This window comes from Peromyscus leucopus, chromosome 3 (assembly GCF_004664715.2).
Source record: "Peromyscus leucopus breed LL Stock chromosome 3, UCI_PerLeu_2.1, whole genome shotgun sequence".
Taxonomy (NCBI): Eukaryota; Metazoa; Chordata; class Mammalia; order Rodentia; family Cricetidae; genus Peromyscus; species Peromyscus leucopus.
In genome coordinates, this window is record NC_051065.1 from 61,371,591 (window position 1) to 61,392,927 (window position 21,337).

The window sequence follows — 21,337 nt, forward strand, 5'->3', positions numbered from 1 at the left end:
CTGGAAAATGACCGAGAAATTTTACCAGAAGGCGGCTGCAGGGACCACCATTTACACACTGTGAAGTGAAGTCACCTGGGAGTACCTAAGTGCTACCAAGAGCCACGAGCTCCAGCTGACTTGGCCAAAGCTTTGTTCCCCTCTCAGGCCTCCTCTCATTCCTTCTGAGTGAAGAGGCTATGAGGCCCACATGACCTCCGTGCACGGTATGACCTCCCACACTCAGCAAAGCAGGAGGGCACCCAGATATTCCTCTGGCTCCCCTCCCCCCCACCTCTCCCACCCTAGCACTCTGTCATCCCAAGGTTTTTCACAGAATGGGACACTAAGGCCCAGAGATAAGAAGTAATTTTCCCAAGGCCATACAGTTCATAATCAAGTTAGAAACTGCCCCCCCCCCAGTCATCTAACGCCAAGAATAAGGCTTCTGCCACACAGGACTGCCCGGTTTGCTCATTCATTTAGCAAAAATATGCCGATATTGAGCTCCTACAACGTGCTAGGCATGTAGATAAAAATATCGTTCAGCCTAGTTGGGATGATGGGCACCACAAATTTATCCAGGACCAGACTGAGGTAAATACAAATAAAGGCAAGATATTACCCAGCCTGCTGGGTAATTCTAGACCCGCCTACAAGTGCCCAACCCCAGCACACAGCCCAGAGGTCTTTATGGACAATAAGGGGCATCACCAGTCACTGGGCCCCTCCTGAGCTGGTATCGAGTTCAGCATCCTGATTCCAGCATCCCTCCCAGCTCTTCTCTGACCCTGACCCCAGATCTCCCTGCATGTCAGACGGAGAAGTCTGTCACTCCCTCCTCACCCAGGGGGCCAAATACCACTGTTCTCCTGACCGGACACAAAGTGGGAAGGCAGGTTTGGAGGAGAGGGGCAATTCTTAGGCCAGCAAATGTTCTCTAGGAGAGGTGGTCAGGCCCCCTCAGGGACGCTGAGTAGGAAAGGGCTTCCCTAGAACTCTCAGATCACACGGCCCAGGAAGCCACCCGGGCTCACCCCATCTCACACCACTGAGCTGGCTCTCCTGCTGCTCCAGTCCCCCTCCCCAGAGCCCAAGGCCACTGTCAACTCTGCTTCCACCTAGACAGCTCTGCACAAATATTTACATAGTTCCTCTGGGGCTCTGGAGACACCACACACAGGAGCAGGAGGCTGGGATATTGTCCAGGCCCAGGGGCTCTGAGAAGCCAGCACCCCTCTATCCTCATAGACCGGAAGCCCCCAGCAACCTAAGGCAGCCCAGCACAGGGCATCTGGGAGAAAAGTGCTCAGCAGAGGCAGCTGGAGGCAGGCCCAGTCAGAGACTGTCACCTGCCCCAGGCTCCACACAACCATCCCGACCAGGATGACAGGAATATCTGTGCTCCCGAGACAGAGCACACCTTTAATCCTAGCAGAGGCAGGTGGGTCTCTTTGGAATTCAAGGACATCCTGATTTACATAGCAAGTTCCAGGACAGCCAGGGGTACAGAGTAAAACAAAAACAAAAAAGAGTGGGGGTAAACACTCCAATGGCCCTGGCCCTATGGGAAAGCCCTAAGTTTAAGGCCTTGACTTCTAGGAAGGCTCCAGGCTGAGTCTCATGCACAGAGCACAGAAACAGCCAGACACTGACCTCTGAACTCTGCCTTCCCCTCAAAAACCTCCCTCTTCACAGAAAGCATCTTTTCACCAACTCAGACACCACATGACTGGGGATGGGGGTCGGGACAGTGTCTGACAGAAGACGGCCACAGCAGTGGCAGAGCAGGACCTCTGATTTAAGTGAACAGGGAAGGTGGGGAAGACAGAAAACCAGGACTGAAGGCCTGGGTTCCAGCGGGTGGTGGAATGCCCAGAGGCTGGAGACTGGTACCTGAACACCTGGGAAAGCAGGGTGTGAATCAGGGGACAGCAGGGTAGCAAATGTGGAGCCGCAGCACCCTGGGGGCCGGCCTGGACCGAAGGTCCCAACCCCTCCCCCTCAGCCACAGCATCAGCTGGAGCAGTGGGGACCCTCTGACCTTGTTGCCATAGCAACTGGCCTGCAGCTGGAGTGAAGAAGCCAATAGACTCTTCTCCAGAGACACCCCCCATCTCCACCCACACACAGGCTCCTGGGGACACAGGGACATAGAGAGAGGGACAGGACAGTCAGAGGTATGGTGAGACGGATAAAGCCTTTCAGACTAAGGCCTTGGGAACTGTGGGTGAGTAAACAGGACACGGGAGACAGGGAAAGAAGCAAGAAGAAGGCTCCAGGGTGCTGAAGGTACAGAAGAAACAGACAAAGGGGGAAGGAGGCAAAGGGGCAGGCCAGACAGGCAGGTCGGAGACAAAGGCAGGGAGGCCTGAGCGTCGGGAGGGAGACGTGCCAAGAGGATGGGGCACAGCGGGGGGCGGGGCACAGCAGCGGGGGGCGGGCACAGCAGCGGGGGGCGGGGCACAGCGGCGGGGGGCGGGGCACGGCGGGGGCGGGGCACAGGAGCGGGGGGCGGGGCACAGCAGCGGGGGCGGGCACAGCAGTGGGGAGGAGGCAGCGGAGAGGGGGAACAAAGAGCAGAGACAATAGAAGGGACAGGGAGAGGAAGAGCCACATCTCCCCCACACACACCCGCTATGGCAGTGTAGGGCAAGGTGTGTCCCCAGCCAGCACCTGCTGTCTGAGGTGCCTCCACAGAAATGCCACATCCTGCCGGACCTGCACCACAGGGTTCGGTTCACAGTTCCACTCTGATCCTGGGCCTGACTTAAGGGGCACCAGCCTAAGGCCAGTGAACCGGGCACACTATGTCTCCTCCTCCACCCATCCTCCCCCAGTCTAGCTTCCCCACCTCCCAGCAGCCCCAGCAACTAAATAATGGGGCTGTCTGGCTCCAGACCCTGAGACTGCACAGAGCTGAGTTAGAGGCTCCGACACAGCACAGCTGTCCTTAGCGGCGCCTGCCAGCAAGAGGCCCTGCCTCCTCCCCCAGCCATTCCCCCTCCCTGGGGCTGCGGTCTGAGGACCTACTCCCCCAGGGCTGGCCCAGGCAGACACCCTGGGAAAGGCTTGGACAAAAGCAGGGTGGCATTGGCACATTTCTCCTCTGATTTTGTGCATGCCCATGCATCAATATGCACTCGCGCTTGCGCATGCACACACACACACACACACACACACACACACACACACACACACACACAGAGGAAGCCCAGGTCAGGCAGGAAGGATGGCATGAGGGACTTTGTATCTATCACAAGGCAGAGGACAGAGAGGCTGAAGAATCTGTCTGCATTACCCTCAGCCTAGAATGCCAAGGTAAGTGGGGCCCCAGGTAGCTGAGGGCCTAGGCCAACCTGTTGGCCACTGGGAGTTATCTGATCCCCACGGAAACTAGGTGAGAACGAAGAAGGGGTGGAAGTAGCAGCTGGCATAGGGTTTCCTGGGTCACTGCCCCCATTTGGAGAAGCAACCTGGAGAAGGCAAGAGCGTGGGCTTGCACAGAGACTTGGATTCTAGGCCCCTCCCCTCCAGGGATACACTGGTCATGGGACCTCCACCATGAGACTTCTCCACCTGCTACCCGAATGGCTGGATTAGGTGGCCTTAAGATTCCATGGCAGCTCCTCTTCGGGAGTCTCTCAAAGAAGTCAGCATGGGCCAAAAGGGTCCATGCTACCTGAGAAGGCAACATCCATGCCACAGCCAAAGGCAAAATCGGTCCCACCTCTCTGCTGCCAAGGGGTCAAATCCACAAACACAGCCATGTCCGCCATGGGACTGGAGTGTGACTCACAGCGGAAGACCCTGTATCATGAGCGTTTTCTCAAAAGTTCAGCACCCATGCCAGGTCTAGTGAGGCAAGGCTATCATCCCAGCTACTTTGGAGGCTGAAGAAGTTCAAGACCCACCTAGGCTACAGGGTGAGTTCAAGGCTAGACTGGACAATTTAGTGAGATGCCACCTCAAAACAAATAAATGTAGGGCCAGGTGTGGTAGTGCACACCTTTAATCCCAGCACTTGGGAGGCAGACAGATGACAATGTTGAGGCAATGCTAGCTGTATCCACATGGTGAGCCCCTGCCAAAAAACAAAGGGAGAGGAGGGGGAGGTAGCTCTGGCAAGACGGAGCAGCAGGTCCAGGTGCTTCCCACACAAGCTGACAACCTGAGTTTGATCCCTGGAACTCCTATAAAGGTTCAAGGAGAGAACCAACTCCATGAAATTGTCCTCTGACTACACACACACACACACACACACACACACACACACACACAGGGATCTGGCTTTGACCCCCCCCCCCAATTCTGAAGAAAAAGAAACCCCAGCATCCCAAGTAAGCATTGAAACAAATTTGTGGAAATCAATCAGTTTGGCTGGTGGGAGACTTCCCACATTACACCTGACCCCAGGACTTATGGGTTCATATGCATACACCTGTGATTTGGAAACTTCAGTTTTCAGTGTGTGGAACCTTCTAGTCCTGTGCTGTCATTGTCAATCCATGGCACACGGTAGACCAGCGTGACATGGCCCTGGTCAGACAGGCGCGAACTCCACTCCAAGTGCTGGTGCTTTCGACCTGTGTGACTCAGGGAACAGTATCCCCCACCCCCACCCCAAAGGGTTTCTCTGTGTAGTTTTGGTGTCCTGGATCTTGCTCTGTAGACCAGGCTGGCCTCCAACTCAGAGATCTGCCTGCCTCTGCTTCCTGAGTGCTGGGATTAAAGGCTCACGCCACCCACCGCTCAGCCAGGGAACAAACAGGCTTAATTTCTCTGAACTTCAGTTTCATCATCCTTAGGACATAAAAAGTGGTATCTGCATCTCAAGGATGCTGTGAGGATTACACAAGAGAACATACAGCCCAGTGTCTGTAAGCTTCCGCTACTTCATCCCCTCCCTGCCTGCCAGCCAGAACCCCAATTTGCACAAGCAAACTCTCCGGCAAAGGGCCACTGTGTATGCCCCACCCTACCCGAGTGCTGTCCAAGGACATCACAGGCTACACACCCGAAAAGGAAGCCCCCCCTAAGGACGCCAACCTTCACAGGCAGCCTCTCCACCCTGGCTCAGCAAAGGCCTGGGGCGTGCAGGAACTTTCCTGTAGGCAGCTCTGAGCTGGGTTCCCAGGATTGCAGTGAAACGTATGAAATATTCACTGGTGAAAGACAGAATTCTAGAACCCCCTCCCAGCCCTCCTCTACCCACTAGCCCACCACCTCACTGACCTCCCCGAGCAGAGCCCACCCAGCAGCACAGGCCTAATCGAGAGCAGCTCCACCCACTGTGTTTATCCGCTCTCTCCTTCGCTCTCCGGATGCACAGAGCAGCTGGGTGGGGAGGTGGTGGCTGAGCAGAGACACCTGGCCAAGAGGGAACTGAGGGCGGGGCAGGGTATTCTGCGGACCAGACAAAGGGAACCAAGGGAACCGAGGTTGTGGGAAGAAGTGTAGTTGAAGTGCAGAAGAGAAAGGAAGGAAGGGGAGTGACAGCAGACACAGGCCTTCTGCCGCACCCTCCCTGACATCTTCCAGGAAGTCACCTGGCACAGGCTGACCTAGAGGTAGCTAGCTAGAATCCTGTGGCTGGAAGTCAGCGCCAGCCTCCAGCTTGCTCTATTACCGCCATCCACGCACGCAACTACTATCCCTGCCTGGTCAAATGCCAGCCTGCCTAACTCAACATAATGACATCTGCCAAAGAGGAAAGTACGGAAGGTGCCAGGGCCCCTCGCCCTTAGCAGCTCCAAGTCCATCTGGAAAACCAAACCCACCAGAGTTGAGCCCTAGGCCACACCCGCCCCGAGACATAGGGCCACGCCCCCGCCCGGGTCCCGCCCCCACGGAACCCGCACAGTTCACCAGCCTCCCGCAACCACAGATTCCACCCCTCTGTTCCCCCCACACACCCCTGTTCGTTCTCTCGAGGCCCGGCCCCTTGCCATAGCCACGCCCCGGCCCCGCCTACCATCTTTCCGGTAGAAGGCGATCTCCACTTTGCGCTCCTCGGCGCCCAGCAGGGCCTGCGCGATCTGCGCGGCGGCACGGCGCTGCGTGCGCGGCCCGTGCAGGAAGTCGCAGGTGCAGGGCCGCTGCATCACCTCGGCCCGCGAATATCCGCACAGCTCGCAGAAGCCGTCGTTGCAGTAGATGACGGCGCAGTTCTCTACGCGGGCGTTAGCGATGATGAACTTGCGGCCTGGGGGGGGGGGCGGGGGGGGGCGAGAGAGGCGGGGATGAAGGCGCACGTGAGCGGGGACACCAGTCTCGGGGGCTCCCGGCCCTTCCCCACATTCGCTCGTCACATACTGCCGTCCCACACTCCTCCGCATCAGGGAGGGGGGGCGCCCAACTCCGGCCGAACGCAGCTGTGCCCTGACACAGGTGCCTCAACCGGGCGCGGCCTGGCGACACGCCCCCCCCCCAACCCCCGGCCCGCCGGCTGGCTGCGTGGCTTCCCCCGGGCAAAAAGCCAGCGGCCAAGGCCGGCCTGGGCGGGTGTCAGCAACGCGTGTCAGCAGCCGCGGCGGAGGGATAAACACAGCCTGGAAAGGGAGCATGGGAAGGGCAGGAGATGGCGGCCAGCCTCCCCTTTGCACCAGCTCCTCTGGCTTCTTCCTCTTGATAGAGGACGCTCCCTAGAAAACTAGTCCCTCAAGTACCCCCAGGCTCCTTTTGATCAGTGCCTACTATGACTTTCACACCCTATCCGCAGGCTGTCAGAAGCTGAGGAGTGGGTGAACCAAAGAATGGGGGAGTGAACTAGTAGACCTGGACAACCCAGCAAGGTGGCTGTTAAGGAGTCGTCATTTTATGGATGAACTCAAGAGAAGTTCAACCCAATGCCCAAGTCTAGCAGCTCATTCATAGTGAAACTAGCTTTTGAATCTTGTCTGGCAGGACAGCTTGGGGTCACAGGCAGACGTCCAAGGTCATACCGAGCAAGGAAAGCAACCTGCAGCTTCACACCCTAGAGCCTGCCGCTCCCTAGAGTCCAGAGGTGGGCCCAAGACACTGGCCCACTGGGAGAAAACAATCTTGGGAAAGATGACCTCCTCTAGAGATATGAAGCCTTCCTCTGCCACCCTGGCCAAAAAGAAAAAAAAAAAAAAAAAAAAAAAAAGGAAGTCTGATAGACCCATTTCATCTAGACTTGACTCACCCACCCACACCTGCCCCACGGGCCAGGCAGGTGGATGAGCAGCAAGTCAGTGGCAGCCTCAGTTTGTGCCCAAGTGAGATGTTCAAGGACAGGAGTCTTCTATAAACAGAAATTCTGGCCCCTTTGGTCTTTAGTGCCGGGATGTGCAGTTGAAGTTGGACTGTCTCCTTCCCTCCGCATCTTCGGACTGCGGCTCTGCACAGTCCGGAGGGCAAACCCCAGGCTGCGCAGCAGAGACTCCCTGCAGCAAGGCCAGCCTATCAGGACCTGGCCTCCTGGCTGCTGCCATCTTTGCCCTGCCCTCGAGGAAGTTACTTTTGAGAGCTGGGTCATCTTTAGGTCAGTTCCCAAGGCCTACTGGAACTCCCAAGCAAGCATCAACCCAGGTCAGAGCTTATTGTCATATGAAAAGACCTTCTGACTCTGCCTCCATCCCCACTTCAGCCTAAGACAGTCCAGAGTACCAACCACCCATGGAAGAATATGGACCCCCAGACTCCCAGACGAGGAGAGCGGAGCAAGTTCCTCTGAAGGCAAGCCCCACCCCACCCCACCCCCTTGACTGAAATCCTAGAATACAGATAGAGAAGAAAGCTCTAAAGTCCGGTGGCTCATCCCCTTGTTCACAGATGTGGAAACTGAGGCTTAGAGGGGAAGAGTCATTCAAGGTCATCTGGCAGTCAGTGGCAGAGGTGGGGCCAGAAGCCAAGTCTTTAGGATCCAGTCCAAGGTCTTCTCAGATGCTGCCTGTGCCTACCCAGCTGGTAGGAAAAGAAAGCCTGCCCCCAGCCCCTAGGCCTACACCAGTGTCACCGATCCAACCCCTCAGGATCATCTTGTTCTTAGTCTAGGGACAATGCCGCCCATCCGACTGACCCCTCCCTCCCACCACAGTACAGGCACACATTGTCCTGTGTGCACAGGGTCACGGGCAAGGAATGTCACTCTCCGGCTCCCAGGGCCCCTGACAGTCACACCCTCTGTGGCACATGCAGCTTTTGAGGACAGGCACACCAACACCAAAACATTCACCTAGCCTAGGACACTTCTGGAAGTCTCTCTTGCTAGGTCAGCATAAGGGGTGCTGTAATCCCCCAAATGGGGTTTGGGGTGCTGTCCAGAGCAGGAAAACCCACCACACCAGAGCTCCAGAGCCAGCCTGTTAACCCCAAAGCCAGCTTCAGGTCTGCACACCCTCTCACCACTGGACCCACAATCTTGGGGACTTGCAGGTGACACCTCTTGACTGCTCATGCAGACTCAAATTCATAAGTGACACAGGGACTTGGTTGTATACAAGCGACACACTCAAGAGCAGATTGGTTACTGATCCTATATCCTTAGCTTCTCTCACATAGAACACAGTCGAGATTGGAACATGCACTGTACTTTTAGGATCCAACAGCTTGGGTCATATACATTCTCAATGGCCACACACACACACACACACACACACACACACACACACACACAAATCCCATAAACTCTGGGTATTTAGAGGTAGAAACACCTGCATATCTCATCCCACCTCCCTTTCCTGCACATTCCAGGTGTCACACACACTCTCCGACCCCAAGCTGCAACACTAGGCCCTTTAGTCCCATGCCAATGATCCCCTGGCACCAAGCCTTGGCCCCTCGACTCCTGGCACAAGTCTCAGGGCCCACCATCCCCTACTGACTCACATTTTGCACTGCACACGGCCCGGGCACGCCCCCCATCCACACTCGGCAGGACTGGACCCACCCCCCCAAACCTCCTCAAGCCCCCTCCCCGTCTTGCCCCCTCCCCCACTCACTCTGGCCCTCAAACTTGCGGATGATGGTGTCGAGGAAGGTGTTCTGCGGCGCGACGTGGCCCCTCCGCACCGGCATCCTGAGCCCATGGGCGGGCCGGGCGGGCCCCCACCCACCCTGGCCCGGCCCGGCCCAGCACTAGGCTTCGGGTGGCCCGGCCGGGCCGTGGTCTCCGCACCCCGCTGCCAAGCTGAGTGCGGGCGGGGCCGGAACTGGACTGAGGGCGCGGGGTCCCCGCTCGGCTAGCGGCTGCGGGCTCCGGACCGCGGGCCGGGCCTGAAGCGGCTGGAGCTGCGGCGCCGGCACACCTGTCTGTCGACCCGGGCCGCCGGTGCCACGGGCCCCGCTCCGCCTCGTCCCCGCGCTGCGCTCCGCCCGCTCGAGCGCCCGGCTCCCGGCTCGCGCCTGCCCGCCGCCGCCGTGCCGACAGCCGCTCCAGCGCCCGCGGCTCGGGCAGCGCCTGCGGCTTGGTCCGGCGGCTGAAGGGTTAATGCGGCGCGCGCCCCTCCGGCTCCGGCTCCGGCCCCCGCCTCCCGGCCCCCTCCTGCCGCCGCGCGCCTGCAGCGCCGCCCTCTCCCCGCCACCCCGAGCGCCCGCCCTTCTCATTGGCTGAGCCGCGCCGAGCGCTCCCCGGGCCCCAACCCCTCGCTCTGCTACCGAGCCCCCGGGACTCGCGCTCCACCGAGAGGGGGAAGGGACCCTTAGGTAGGGGAGCCGTGAGGACAGGTGCGACGGCCGGTTTTGGAGGTGGCCAGGGAGAGGGGCACCGGGATATCGCCCCCCTGCCAGCCTCGGGGCCGAGAAACCTGATTTGATGGGACAGGGCCAACCCTTTATCCCCGGCTTCCCTCCTGCGCCTAGGGCAGGCTGAGTACACACAGCTTACTCTCAGAATCTGCTGTGGGTGACTTGGCTGAGTGAGGCCTAGGCTCTGAGAAGATGAGCCCCAGGACCAGGGGAGACCCGGGGAGTGGGGAGAACAGGGAACGTGGGAGCTGTAGAATTTTGAGACAAGGGTGGGTGAGCCGGAGGAGAGGCACAGCCTCCCCGATCGCCCCAATCTCCAGCAGACAGACAGACAAGGCCCTCTCAGGGGTTAGTCGAATCTCTTCATGGGTGGCACGCACACAGAGGGACACTGACAAGAGTTGTGGCCTCCTAGCTGAGAGATCAAAGAAAGGTTCCTGAGCGTGAGGTCCCAGCCAAGGGATCCCCGTGTGCTAGAGGCCTGCCCGCCCTCTGTAGTGCGGAACCAACCTAATCGTAGGCCCAATGGGAGGGCTTGGGGCCCTGAGGCGGCCGGGGCGGACCAGCCCCTCGGAAAACCCTGGCCTATCCGCAGGCCCCTCCCCCTGCCAGCTGGCTCTCTCCAGCTGCAGCTCCCTTATTTAGGCAAGGAGGTCTGAGGATGCTCAAGGGTAGGCAGGGTGTCTGCCCGCCGCCTGCCCACTGCCTGCCCACCAACTGCTGGGGCCTGAGGAGGGGTCTTCGGGCGGCCGGGGTGCCCCTGGTTTGAGCATCTAAGCAACGCCTGGGGCAGGACAAGGCCGAGAGGCGAGTGTTGACAGCTGAGCAGGCCTGCTGTGGGGAGGAGCCGGCAGCTGGAGTTGAGGAGGCCTTGAATCCCCTCCCCTGCCTGCAACCCGGATCAGAGGCCTGTCTAGATGGATGGGGCCATGTGGGGGCTCCTGAGGGCTTGCAGCTGCCTCTGTCCTTGGAGCAAGGGGCTGGGTCTTGTCACCAGCGAGAACTGTCATGGGATGTAGGGGGGAAGGGAGGAACAAAGGGTGAAGACGGAAACCGGCTGGAAGGAGGGAAGCTGGGGAAAGACAGGTCGCCAGGAGACCACCCCAGCCAGGAATAAAACTCTCACCTTCCGTCCAGGAGTGAAAGCCTGCAAACACTAAGGCCACACAGGGCCACTGGCCAGAAGATGACACTCTTTTTTATTTGCTAGTGGGTGGGCAGTGACTCAGGGAGGCAGCCGGTGGGAGAGAAGGAGGTGGCTCCACCAGCTGATGCTAAAAAAGTCCAGAGGCTCCTGCCTGCACAGTCATCCTTCAGACCCTTCCTTCCCACCTCCAGTGGTTTCCTCACTCACACCCAGGATGCCCAGGGCCTTCCCCAACATGTAATGGCCATCAGAGGCATCAGCACATCTGGGTCTGGCTCTTCACACACACACACACACACACACACACACACACACACACACACACACACACACACACACACTCCTGGCCTGTGTGAACAGAAGGTCCTGGGGACTGAAAGTGAGAAGAGGCTGGAAAACGGCATGGAGAGGAAGACGTGAGGGAAGAACCCCTTCCGTCCAGACCAAGGCCAGGAGAGCCAGGCCCCGAACGGATGGAACTCCTCATCTGACCTGGCCAGCCATCCTTAGGATAGGGAGTCACTTGCTGAGAAAGCCTTTGGGTCTTATCACTGAGGAAAAACATAAGGGTCACCGAGACCTTTGTCATGCCAATAAGAGAGGATCAGACATAGAGAAGCTCTCCTGAGGATGAGAGCTTCTGCCTCAGGCTAAAGAAAGCCAAATCTCTCTCTCTCTCTCTCTCTCTCTCTCTCTCTCTCTCTCTCTCTCTCTCCACACGCACACACACACATACACACACACACACACACACCACCACCACCACCACCACCACCACCAAACAACATACAGAGAAAGGTATATGTCAAAGCCAATGGCAGATTTCTAACTTCCTAGGAAGCTCAGGGGTTCCCTAAGGCAGGCCACAGAGCCACCCCCAGTCAGGGATAAAGTTGAGGATGGAGAAACCCTGAGCTAGACATGCTTTCCTCAAGGCATCATTTCTGGAGTTGCTGGTGCCAGGCATCAAGAGACCACTTCATACAGAAGTCCCTCTGGTCTATCATGCACCAACCTCCCACTTCCAGACGCAGACAAACCTAATACCCAGAGCATCTACACTCTGCCCCACCCCCACAACAGGCCCCAAGGGTCATTCATGGGAAGAGCTCTCCCCCACCCTGCCTGTGGCTGAGGGAAGGGAGAGGCTGTATTTATAGAGAGACACATGTAGGCTCCACCCAGCTCCCAGAAAGAGACAATTTAGGGAGAAAAGTCTGCAGAAAACATCCTACCCACCCCACTCTCTGCTCCTGCTCAGCCTGAGGGAGAAGGAAATGGAAGCTGCCCTTGCTGGCAGTCCCCCAAGGACCAGGCCAGGAGAGACAGTGACACTCACAGGGGACTGACAAGCATTTCCAGTGGAGCAGACATAAGAGAGACAGCTGACAGGGATGGACTCTTTCGAAGCCCCAGGGGAGGGAGGGCAGCAACAGCAATCCCCTGGTATCAAGGGCAAACTTGACTTTTGGGGGGCACCGGGACCTTTTCCTGTACAGCTGGGTTCTCGGAATAGCAGTGTTCTTCAGATGTGAACTGGAGTTGCAGAAGACAGGCAAGGGGCAGCATGTCTTCCCCCCAGGAGCAGGTGCTCAGGGCCTACTGAGAGAGAGGGGAAAGGGGAGCTGAATCAACAGAGGAGGGACACACCTCAGCCCTACACCCGAAGCCAGGGCTCCCTGACTCACCGCCACCTGCAGTTCCACATGAAGCAAATCTGCCAAGCCCCAGCCCATTCCAAGGTCTTTCCCTACCCACCAGAAACTTACCTTTGCAGGCACATGTTCCTGATTTGGTGGCATAGGAAATGAGCAAAGTGCTGGAGGCTGGGATTCAGGACACCTAGCTTCCGATTCTACTTCTGCTACCAGTCATGTCAACAAATGCTTCCTGGGGACCTCCTATGTTCTAGGCCTTGTGCCAGATGCTGGGGGGTTGGGGAACAGGAGGACTAAGCCAGTCTCCCTCCTCCAGGGATTCACAGTCTAGTGGTGTCTGAGAGAGGCGGTGGGCAGACAAAACTGTAGTCTGTAATGAGTGCTGTGGGATTACAGGGAGGTGCCAGTTCATGTCTCCTGGAGGAGACGAGGAGGGTCTGGGGAGGGGAAGAGGCTTTGGAGCAAGTCCTTGAAGGTTGATGTGAGCAAGGAAGAAGAGTTGCAGGTGGAGGGGACATGAACCAAGATGTAGAGACTTGGATCATGGGGATCAGGTCTAGGGACAAAACCATGTGGGGGCTGGCACCATTTGCAGAGCTCGGGGATTGCCCTTTAGTCTGTATGCACTAAAGGAACTAAAGTAGCAGCTGAAATGCACATTCTATGTATCCAATAAAGGTGTGTTGAAGTAATAAGCACGTATAACAGCTTGGAGAAACTAAGGTAGATACAAGGAAATTCCACTACCTGCTGCTGCCTAACGGTCAGCCCCAAATCAAAGATAGCATTGGTTTTGCTCGGGACCTACAGGCTCAGCCAGGACCTAATGACTGCTTCACACACCTAAGACAGGGGACCAGAGGCGACCATGTTTGATGCTGGAAGCTGGCTGCCATCAGGACCTCAGGTCAGGCTGAGGTCAGATATCCCATGAAGCCTTTCCACATGGCTAACTGGATTCCTCACAGCATAGCTGCAAGGTTACAGGGACAAATCTCTCAAGAAAGGAGCAGCCAGAGCTGAATGAACTGTAATGACTACGTTTTGAAAGCCACACAAACAACTCCGGCCATCAGCATGGCCCATCAAATTGGGGGAAGGAGGACAGACCCCAATTCTCCATGAAAGCATACCGCTGCCATGTAGGAAGAAAGGCATGTGCAATGAGACATATTGGCGTGACCACCTTGGAAAAAAACATAGGCTGCCAAGTGGAGCTACACAATAGCCCAAGGGAGAGACTTGGCACAGGTCAGAAGTGATGGCAAGGAGCCCATTTGTTGTGTGCCTTTAGAAGCATCACTAAATATCACTTTCCTTACCTGTAAAATGAGACTAACCAAGCTGGTCTCTGGGACCCTTTCCAACCCTGGTCATGAGTGCTTCCTTGGTTCCACACAACCTATAGCCCTGGATGGCTCTAGACCCACAGCCATCCTGCAATCCCCACTCCCGAACAGCCCTTCGTTTCTCTTGGTAACCGCCCCCACTGCACCTCTTGCCTCCACTCTCTTGTCCTGAGCACCCCTGAAGTCAATGGCTACTCCACAGACAGCACCATGAGCCAGTTTATAGTACTGTTTCAGATTAAAAGGAAGTGGAGGAGGACACCTGGTAGGAGAGGTAAGAAGCCTCTGAAACGCACCAGTCCCCCACCTTGCTAGGGGAGTATCCCGGCGGGGTCTGTAACAAGTAAACCTAGGAGATGGCCCCTCATCCGACAGGGGCATAGATGTCATGAAGGAATCTGGTGCTTCTGGGTATATTATAGGAGAAGAAGCTCAATGCAGGGGCTGCTCTGGATGGTTGGGCAGCCGAGAGGGCTTCCTGGAAGAGCCGGGCCCTGCCAGTTGGTAAGGATTCTCCCAGGCACATAGAAAGATGGCTGACAGCTTCATAAAGCCAGATGTCACCGGGACTCAGGTGTGGGTCTTCTCACCAGTTTATCCTTGTTCCAGATGAGGAAGCCAACTGCTAGTGTGATTCTTCTGGCTGAGAACCTGACAGCCATCTGTCCCTTTGAGTTAGGGGCTGGGTTTCCCACACACAGAAGGGGTTTCAAGAGGGCTCTGGAGCTCAGTGAGTTATAGAACTAAGCTAGAATGACCACATGAGGGTGACCGACTGGTCCATGGGTGGGTGGGGGCTCTCAGGATGGAGGGAGGGAGCCTGTAGACTACGTTTGAATGCATTCCTGTAACATCATATTTACAAAGTATCTAAGGCCTACCTTACACTGTTTTAGAAAACAGGTTGGTTTTTGTTGTCGGCTTTGGTTTGGTAATTTGAGATATTTGTTGCTTGGTTCGGTTTGGTTTGGTCTGGTTGCTGTGTCGGGTCTCACTGTGTAGTCCACACTAGCCTTGAAATTGCTAGCCTCCTGCCACAGCCTCCCAAGCGCTGGGATGATGGGTCTGCCTCAAGTCACCTGGCTTTTGTTATTATTTAAATAATAATTTGTCTGGCAAACAAGCGCTACTCTGACATTGACTTGGGGTTTATACAGGAGTGACGTTAAAAGACTGAAAAATATTAAAGAATGCACCATGCTCAAACTGCCCTGCTAGGGAAACTGCCGGAGAGAAGATTCCAAGCCTTCTTGGCGGCTGAAACTTCAGCAGGAGGGGAACTCTGCCTCTGTCCAAGGTGCTGAAAGTCCTTCATGACAGGCTCTGCAGGAAGCCAGAGGGGCAGCCCAGGTGACCAGGATGAGGGCCCTCTTCTGGACACTGTGAAGTAAGCAGCTTCCCCAAACCATAAAAATCCTGGAACTATGCAGTGGCTCCACCTAGCAGCATTTGACACAGTGAGACCTGGTTTTCCGTGGGCACTGAAAACCTGGGTCTCATGTGTACCCAGAGCTTTCTACCTCTCTCACCCTCCCCAACCAACACTACAGAACACTGTGACTCTGCCCTGGATTTTATACGAGAAATTCTCTGGATTCCACTGGGGGTGAGGGCTGACACTTTAGGAAACATCAAAGCAGGAAGTAAACACTTTCTTATTCTAGGTGACAGGGACACAAAGTAGCGAAGACTTCCTGGAGATTATACAAGTTAGAAATGGAGCTGGGTCTCCTGGTCCTAAATCAAGTGACTTAACCACTATAACAGGACAGATTGTGGCTCATACACCACATACATCAAGAGCTAGAAAAACACGGAATTGAAGGAAAGATGGAGATGGGGGTCAGGAATGAGAATATGAACTACAGAGATGGCGTGTCAGAGGCGGCTGAAATCAGGCAGAAATCAGAGTCAGTTTGGGGTGCGAGGATCATGAGAGTGAGAATGGGAACCCACCCCTAGCTCTAGGTCCTTGCCTTCTCCGTATATCACTAAGTAGCAAATGCTAGGGACCACAGAAGAGATTTAAGATCCAATTTGATAACCTCTGACCCTGTCATCCCCTGACCTACTCACAATTACCTACCACTTCCCCAAATACTGTTATATTCACTTATTTACTTACGTGTGTAGACTTGCATGTGACAGCCCACATATACAGGTTAGAAAACAATCTGCAGGAGTCCTTTGCACTGGCATGTGGGTCCCAGGGATCAGGCTCAGGTCACCAGGCTTGGCAGCAAGCACCTTCACCTGCTGAGCCGTCTCACCGGGCCACCCATAGCTTTCTGGGTGTGCCATACTGTGCAGGTCACCCAGTGAAACACGAGGTCTGAAGTCTGTCCCTTGACCTCAAAGGGTTGCAGTCAATTAAGAAGAAAAGATGCTATATGAAGACAATATTGTAGGAGCCAAATACAAATACCATCTGACAAGAGAAGTTACATAGTCCTGCGTTCAAAACCCCAAAATCGATACCTTCCATGGATGCTCCGGCTTCATGTAGGGGAGTAGGGGAGGGAAGGTATAACCACCTGGTGGGGCTGAGAGCTGGGGTCAGGACCCCATCCCTTTCCTTTTGGAAATCACCAGCGAACACAGCCAGTGAGTATGGGAAGGTGACAGTAGAAACCCATCACAGATGGGGACTAAGTCCTCCCACCCTGAAAAAGAAAGGGCCCAGGCAGGGCACTCCGCCTTCTGGATCTATGAGGCACAACCCCATTTATTTCAGACTCCACTGGGAACAGGAGCCAGCATTACCTGAAGCAGCCTAAGCTAGGGTTTAGGAAACCAGAACTCAAAATGGGAATCCCAAGACGACCTCAGCCTATCAGCTGCAAATTCATCAGAGCTGCCTTACTCGTTGGTCCTAGGCTGGTAACCGGGAGTCTACTTGGAAGGACAGAAAGAAAAGCCCACAGTGCTTTGTTTCCCAGCCACATGAATGAGCAGCTTTGCTCCATCATATCTGTGACTTGCTGCTGGTCACTATCATAAAGCGACAAGGCAACTAATAGTGGGCTGGAACCTCCAAAACCATGTGCCAAAACAGACTTCTCTCCTAAAAACTAAAAGACAGCAACTTCACGGTGATCCAAATTCCTTCAGGTGTCACAATGCCCCTGTCTCCACATCTGCAGAGCCTCTAAGGGCTGCTCCTCCCTTCTTGTGTGGAGAGAGGGTCCAGCCCCTCCCTGGGGTACCCAGGAGGCCAAGGAAGCACACCCTCCCAGCTGATCTCCGGGGCTGGTTGCTACGGAATTTCCATGCTTGGCATACTTGATGCTTAAACCCTGGTTCCCAAGGGACCCAGCACCACAGCAACCACACCAGGAAACTGGGCCAGCCTGAGGGACTGGAGCCGAGAGGGGAGGGGAGGAAGTGGGAGGCTGTTTGTTGGACAGATCCCCGACAGCTGTCTATCTGAAGTCTGGGTTCATCCCAGAGCCTTGCACTGATAAGTGATAGAGTTCCATGCAGGGTCCCCAAGGCCTGAGACAGAAATCCTGACCATCACCATTCAGGAGATCTCAGCCTGACCCTAAACACTCATCCTCACACCAGATACCAAGAATGAAGAGCATTTTCAGGTGGATGTTAACACATTCACATTCACCTCCACAGCCATGTTTTTGTTCCAAATAAATTTCGGAAGCACGAGAACCAGATGATGAGATTGGTCAGTGTGAGTGCCCCAGGACATACTGGTCACGTGGTCACAGGCACATATATGTGCTTGCATATCTCTATCTCTCTCTCTCTCTCTCTCTCTCTCTCTCTCTCTCTCACACACACACACACACACACACACACACACACACACACACACACTTTTATCCTCCACCACCACAACCAAATTTCTGTTCTGAGATCCCGGTTCCTACTGTGGAATCTTAGCGGTAGAATCTTAGCTGGGACTGGTGGCACACACCTGTAACCATGGCAGTCAGGAAATTGAGGCAGAAAAGCCCAAGGCCAGCCTGTGCTACAGCTAACCTGTAGCTACAAAATTAAACTCTGTCCCCCAAAAAGGAAGTGGGTTTTTTGGCCAGTGATTGGGCCATGATGGGGGAGCCCTTCTGAGCATAATTACTGTCTCTATGAAACAGACCTAAGAGCCCCCAAGCTGGTAGTTCCTGCCAGAACAAGTAGGAAGGCTTCCAAAAGCCTCTGTACCACAAGGCTTTCCCGTGAGGCTGAAAGCCGGTAGACAGGTGTGGTTCCAGATCATTGGGTGAGAACAGGAAATTCAACAGGCCCTGCCCTAGGGAGCCCATCAGCAGCATGGAATAGCCCCAACGGTCCATTCCCTGGCTCCCTGGGATACAGAAACTGCCTCTTCTTACAGGAGTCATGACGTCTGATGCTTCACTCTCCTATGTGGTAGACAGCGCTCCTGTGCTTCTGGCTTGGCAGGCCCTATGAGGGTTTGTGCAAAAAGGAGGGCAGAAAGAGGCTTACTCCCAGAAGGCTTCCTTCCTCTGGGAAAGAGCTGCAGATGGAATCACCATCGGGAGCTTTAGGGGCCCCAGAGGGCCACTGTGGAGACACCATTAAGTCAGAAACCCAAGACAGTTGGCTAGTTCCCTGTGTGTCGCTGTCTGTTTGGGGTCTGACCCCAAGACTTGTTAGCACAGATCATTTCTCTCTGGCTCTCTGCTTCCCTCATGTGGCTATCTCGGGAATCGCAACAGCAGCTAGAGGGCGCCCAAGGCCAACAAAGCAGTCCTTTTGAGCCGAGCAAAAACCCTTCCTTTGCCTGCGGGCGGCACCTGCACTTCCCTGGCTCTTAGCCAAAGTCCTCCTAAAGACCCAGCCCCATCTTGCAACCTGGAAGCCCAGCAGACCTCTCCCCACACACAGCATGAGTTACATCCTGAGTACGAGGGAGGCCTCCAGGCTGGCAGACCCTCCTCCCTTCCCTCCGTTCCCCTCGGTTCCCCACCCAGTCCTTGCCAGCAAGCGGGAAGGAAGTTGCTCATAGTGGGGAGGGTGGGGCACTTCCAGCTCACACTGAACAACTTAGGATTGGACCAGGAGGAGCCAGGGCCTTCTGCTCCTGCCGCCCACCACCTTCTTAGCCCCGAGGGCCCCTCCACGCACACCCCGGACCTGGGGCCTTCTTTTCCCAACACAGGCACCCCAAGATCAGAGCAATCACTCCGCTCCCAGGCTTACACAGACCTCTGGTCTGAGCTAAAAGGCAAGATTGGGGTCTAGGAGGGTGCAGGGGGTACAGGAGGCACCAGAGAGCTGGCCCTGCCAGGAAGGGGCCCCTCCTCACCCACGGGAGCCTGTCACCCTGTCAACCAGTGATGACTGAGGTCTGTGTTAACCTTCCCACGAGCTGCAACACCGCCCACCATCGGGGATGGAGGGGCTGGGCTCCTAACCAGCCCATCAACCAAGCCCCGTCCAGTTCGATACCTTACACTAAATCTGTGATTTCCTTTCAATGGAGATGCACCCCTGAAACTTTAAAAAAAAATCCCAGCTATAACTTTTTTAAAAAGCAGTTATTAAATAAATACAATAGAGTTGCCGGTATGAGAAATCAGTCACTAAGATGTACAACATTAGTGAGGTCCAGCAGGGCTGCCGGCAAACAGCAGAAGCAAACCTCTGACGCCCTAGGAGACAGGGAGGAACCTCATCTTAGAAATGGAAGAGTCAGCAGCTGGTGAGGGCTGGGGCATAGTCACTGGTCTTTGGCTTGGTGTGAGTTTTTTTGGTTTCAGGACAGTGTCCCGGGGTAGCTCTAGCTGGTCTGGAACTTTCTATGTAGACCAGGCTGGCCTCGAACTCACGGAGCTCTGCCTGCCTTCCTAGTACTGTAATTAAGGGCCTGCACCACCACACCTACCCCAGCACCCAGCCTTGGTTTGGTTTTTAATTGACAAGCAAAACTATACACATACATACAAGATACTGCTATGTGATGTTTGGAGATATATATATATATATCTCCTGTGCCATGCTGAAATTCAGGTGAGCCAGACATAGGAGCACACGCCTGTAATCCCAGCATTTGGAGAGTAGAAGCAGAAAGCCCTGGAGCTCAAGGCTCTTGGCTGCATAGCCAGTTTGAGACCAGCCAGGGCTTCCCAAACATTTGCCATCGTTCATGGTAAACAAACAAACAAAAACATTTGGAACCCTTTCTACTTGAGTTGTTGGCATTTGGGGTACACTGTCATTATCAACCTCCACAGTCCCCTGCTGTGCATCAGAAAGTCAGGGATTCTCAGGAAAGAACACTGAATCTTGGCCAGCCTCTCCTCCTCTCTCCTCCTGCTGCCACCACACCAATCCCACCAAAAGTGCCTCAGTGGCGAAGTCAGACAGACCAGAAGTGCCTCCTCGCCTATCGTGAGAGGTTCTGCCTCTGACTCTTCTGGGATTTATTTTCCTTTTCTCTAGCCTGGTGCGTTCTGCCCCACATATCTATCTACTCCACATCTCCTCCTGTGGCTGAACAAGGCTCCCTCCTGACCCTGTCCCTTCACCCAGCCCTGTTACCTCAGCCACACCCATCCTAAGAGCCTCTCCCCTCGGCCTCCAAAACACAGCCCTGGGGCCTGGTGGCTAAGCACATTTGCAGCAGAGCTAATTTAGGGGGCACTTACTCTGCAGAGGGTCCAAAGCCAGCAGGGGACCCCAAGGAGCAGAAGGTACTCTCACACAGAGCAGGCTGCTTAGACTCCACAACCCAAGGGCTGGAGAGATGGCCCAGGAGTTAAAAGAGTTTGCTGCTCTTCAGAGAACCCAGGATCAGGTCCTGCCACCTACAGAGTAGATCACAACCAGGTCTAGGAGACCCAATACCTTCTTCTGGCCTCCTTCTAGGTACTGAACATATACGATGCACATACATATAAATGTAGGCAAACATTCTTACACATGAAATAAAAGTATATAAATAAATGATGACAGATAGGTAGATAAATAGATGATAGATAGATAGATAGATAGATAGATAGATAGATAGATAGATAAAAAATAGAAATCACAACCCCAAGGAACTGCAGTAAGAGATGTTCCCAGACTCTGGGTCAGGGTGACAAAGAGCTTTGGAGCATATAGAAGAGAAGTGCTGGAGAAGCCAGGAGCCCCTTGGCACTGTATAGCACCCTCTAGGAAGCAGATCTCAGGGCACTGGAAGTTTAGGAGAATTACTGGGGATGATGCCTCAGAGAGACCAGGAAAAGAAACAACAGGGTCCAGGGGAAGGATCTAAATAAGATACGAGTGTGACATGTGGGAACAGAAAAGTCACAGCAGCTGAGAAGGGCATCAGACAATGAGTTCTGAGGATCTCACCCTGCCCATCAGGGAACCCTGGCATCAAGGCAGCCACACAGGGGACTAGTTGGGCAGGAATGAATCCACATACCTTCCCAGGCGGATGGACTATCTGGAGCTTCTGGGAAAACACAGAAGCTTGGACTGAGCACCAGACAGATCTCCACATCAACACATCTAGAAGATGT

The 21,337-nt window shown here is 55.1% G+C and overlaps 1 protein-coding gene across 3 annotated transcripts in view; it reads right to left on the reverse strand.

Annotated features, from left to right (window-relative positions):
* Kcnh2 (potassium voltage-gated channel subfamily H member 2) overlaps positions 1-21,337 on the reverse strand; it is a 44,329-nt gene extending 22,992 nt beyond the window's left edge. The window contains exons 1-2 of one of the 3 annotated variants that reach the window (XM_028879569.2): positions 21,241-21,337; positions 5,954-6,184 (exon numbers count right to left, since the gene is read on the reverse strand). In XM_028879569.2, the coding sequence (XP_028735402.1) occupies positions 5,954-6,083 (130 nt within the window). In that variant the 5' untranslated portion in view covers positions 6,084-6,184; positions 21,241-21,337. Of the gene's footprint in view, positions 1-5,953; positions 6,185-8,945; positions 9,428-21,240 lie in introns of those variants that run through there. The other 2 variants (XM_028879568.2, XM_037203722.1) reach the window with 2 other exon arrangements.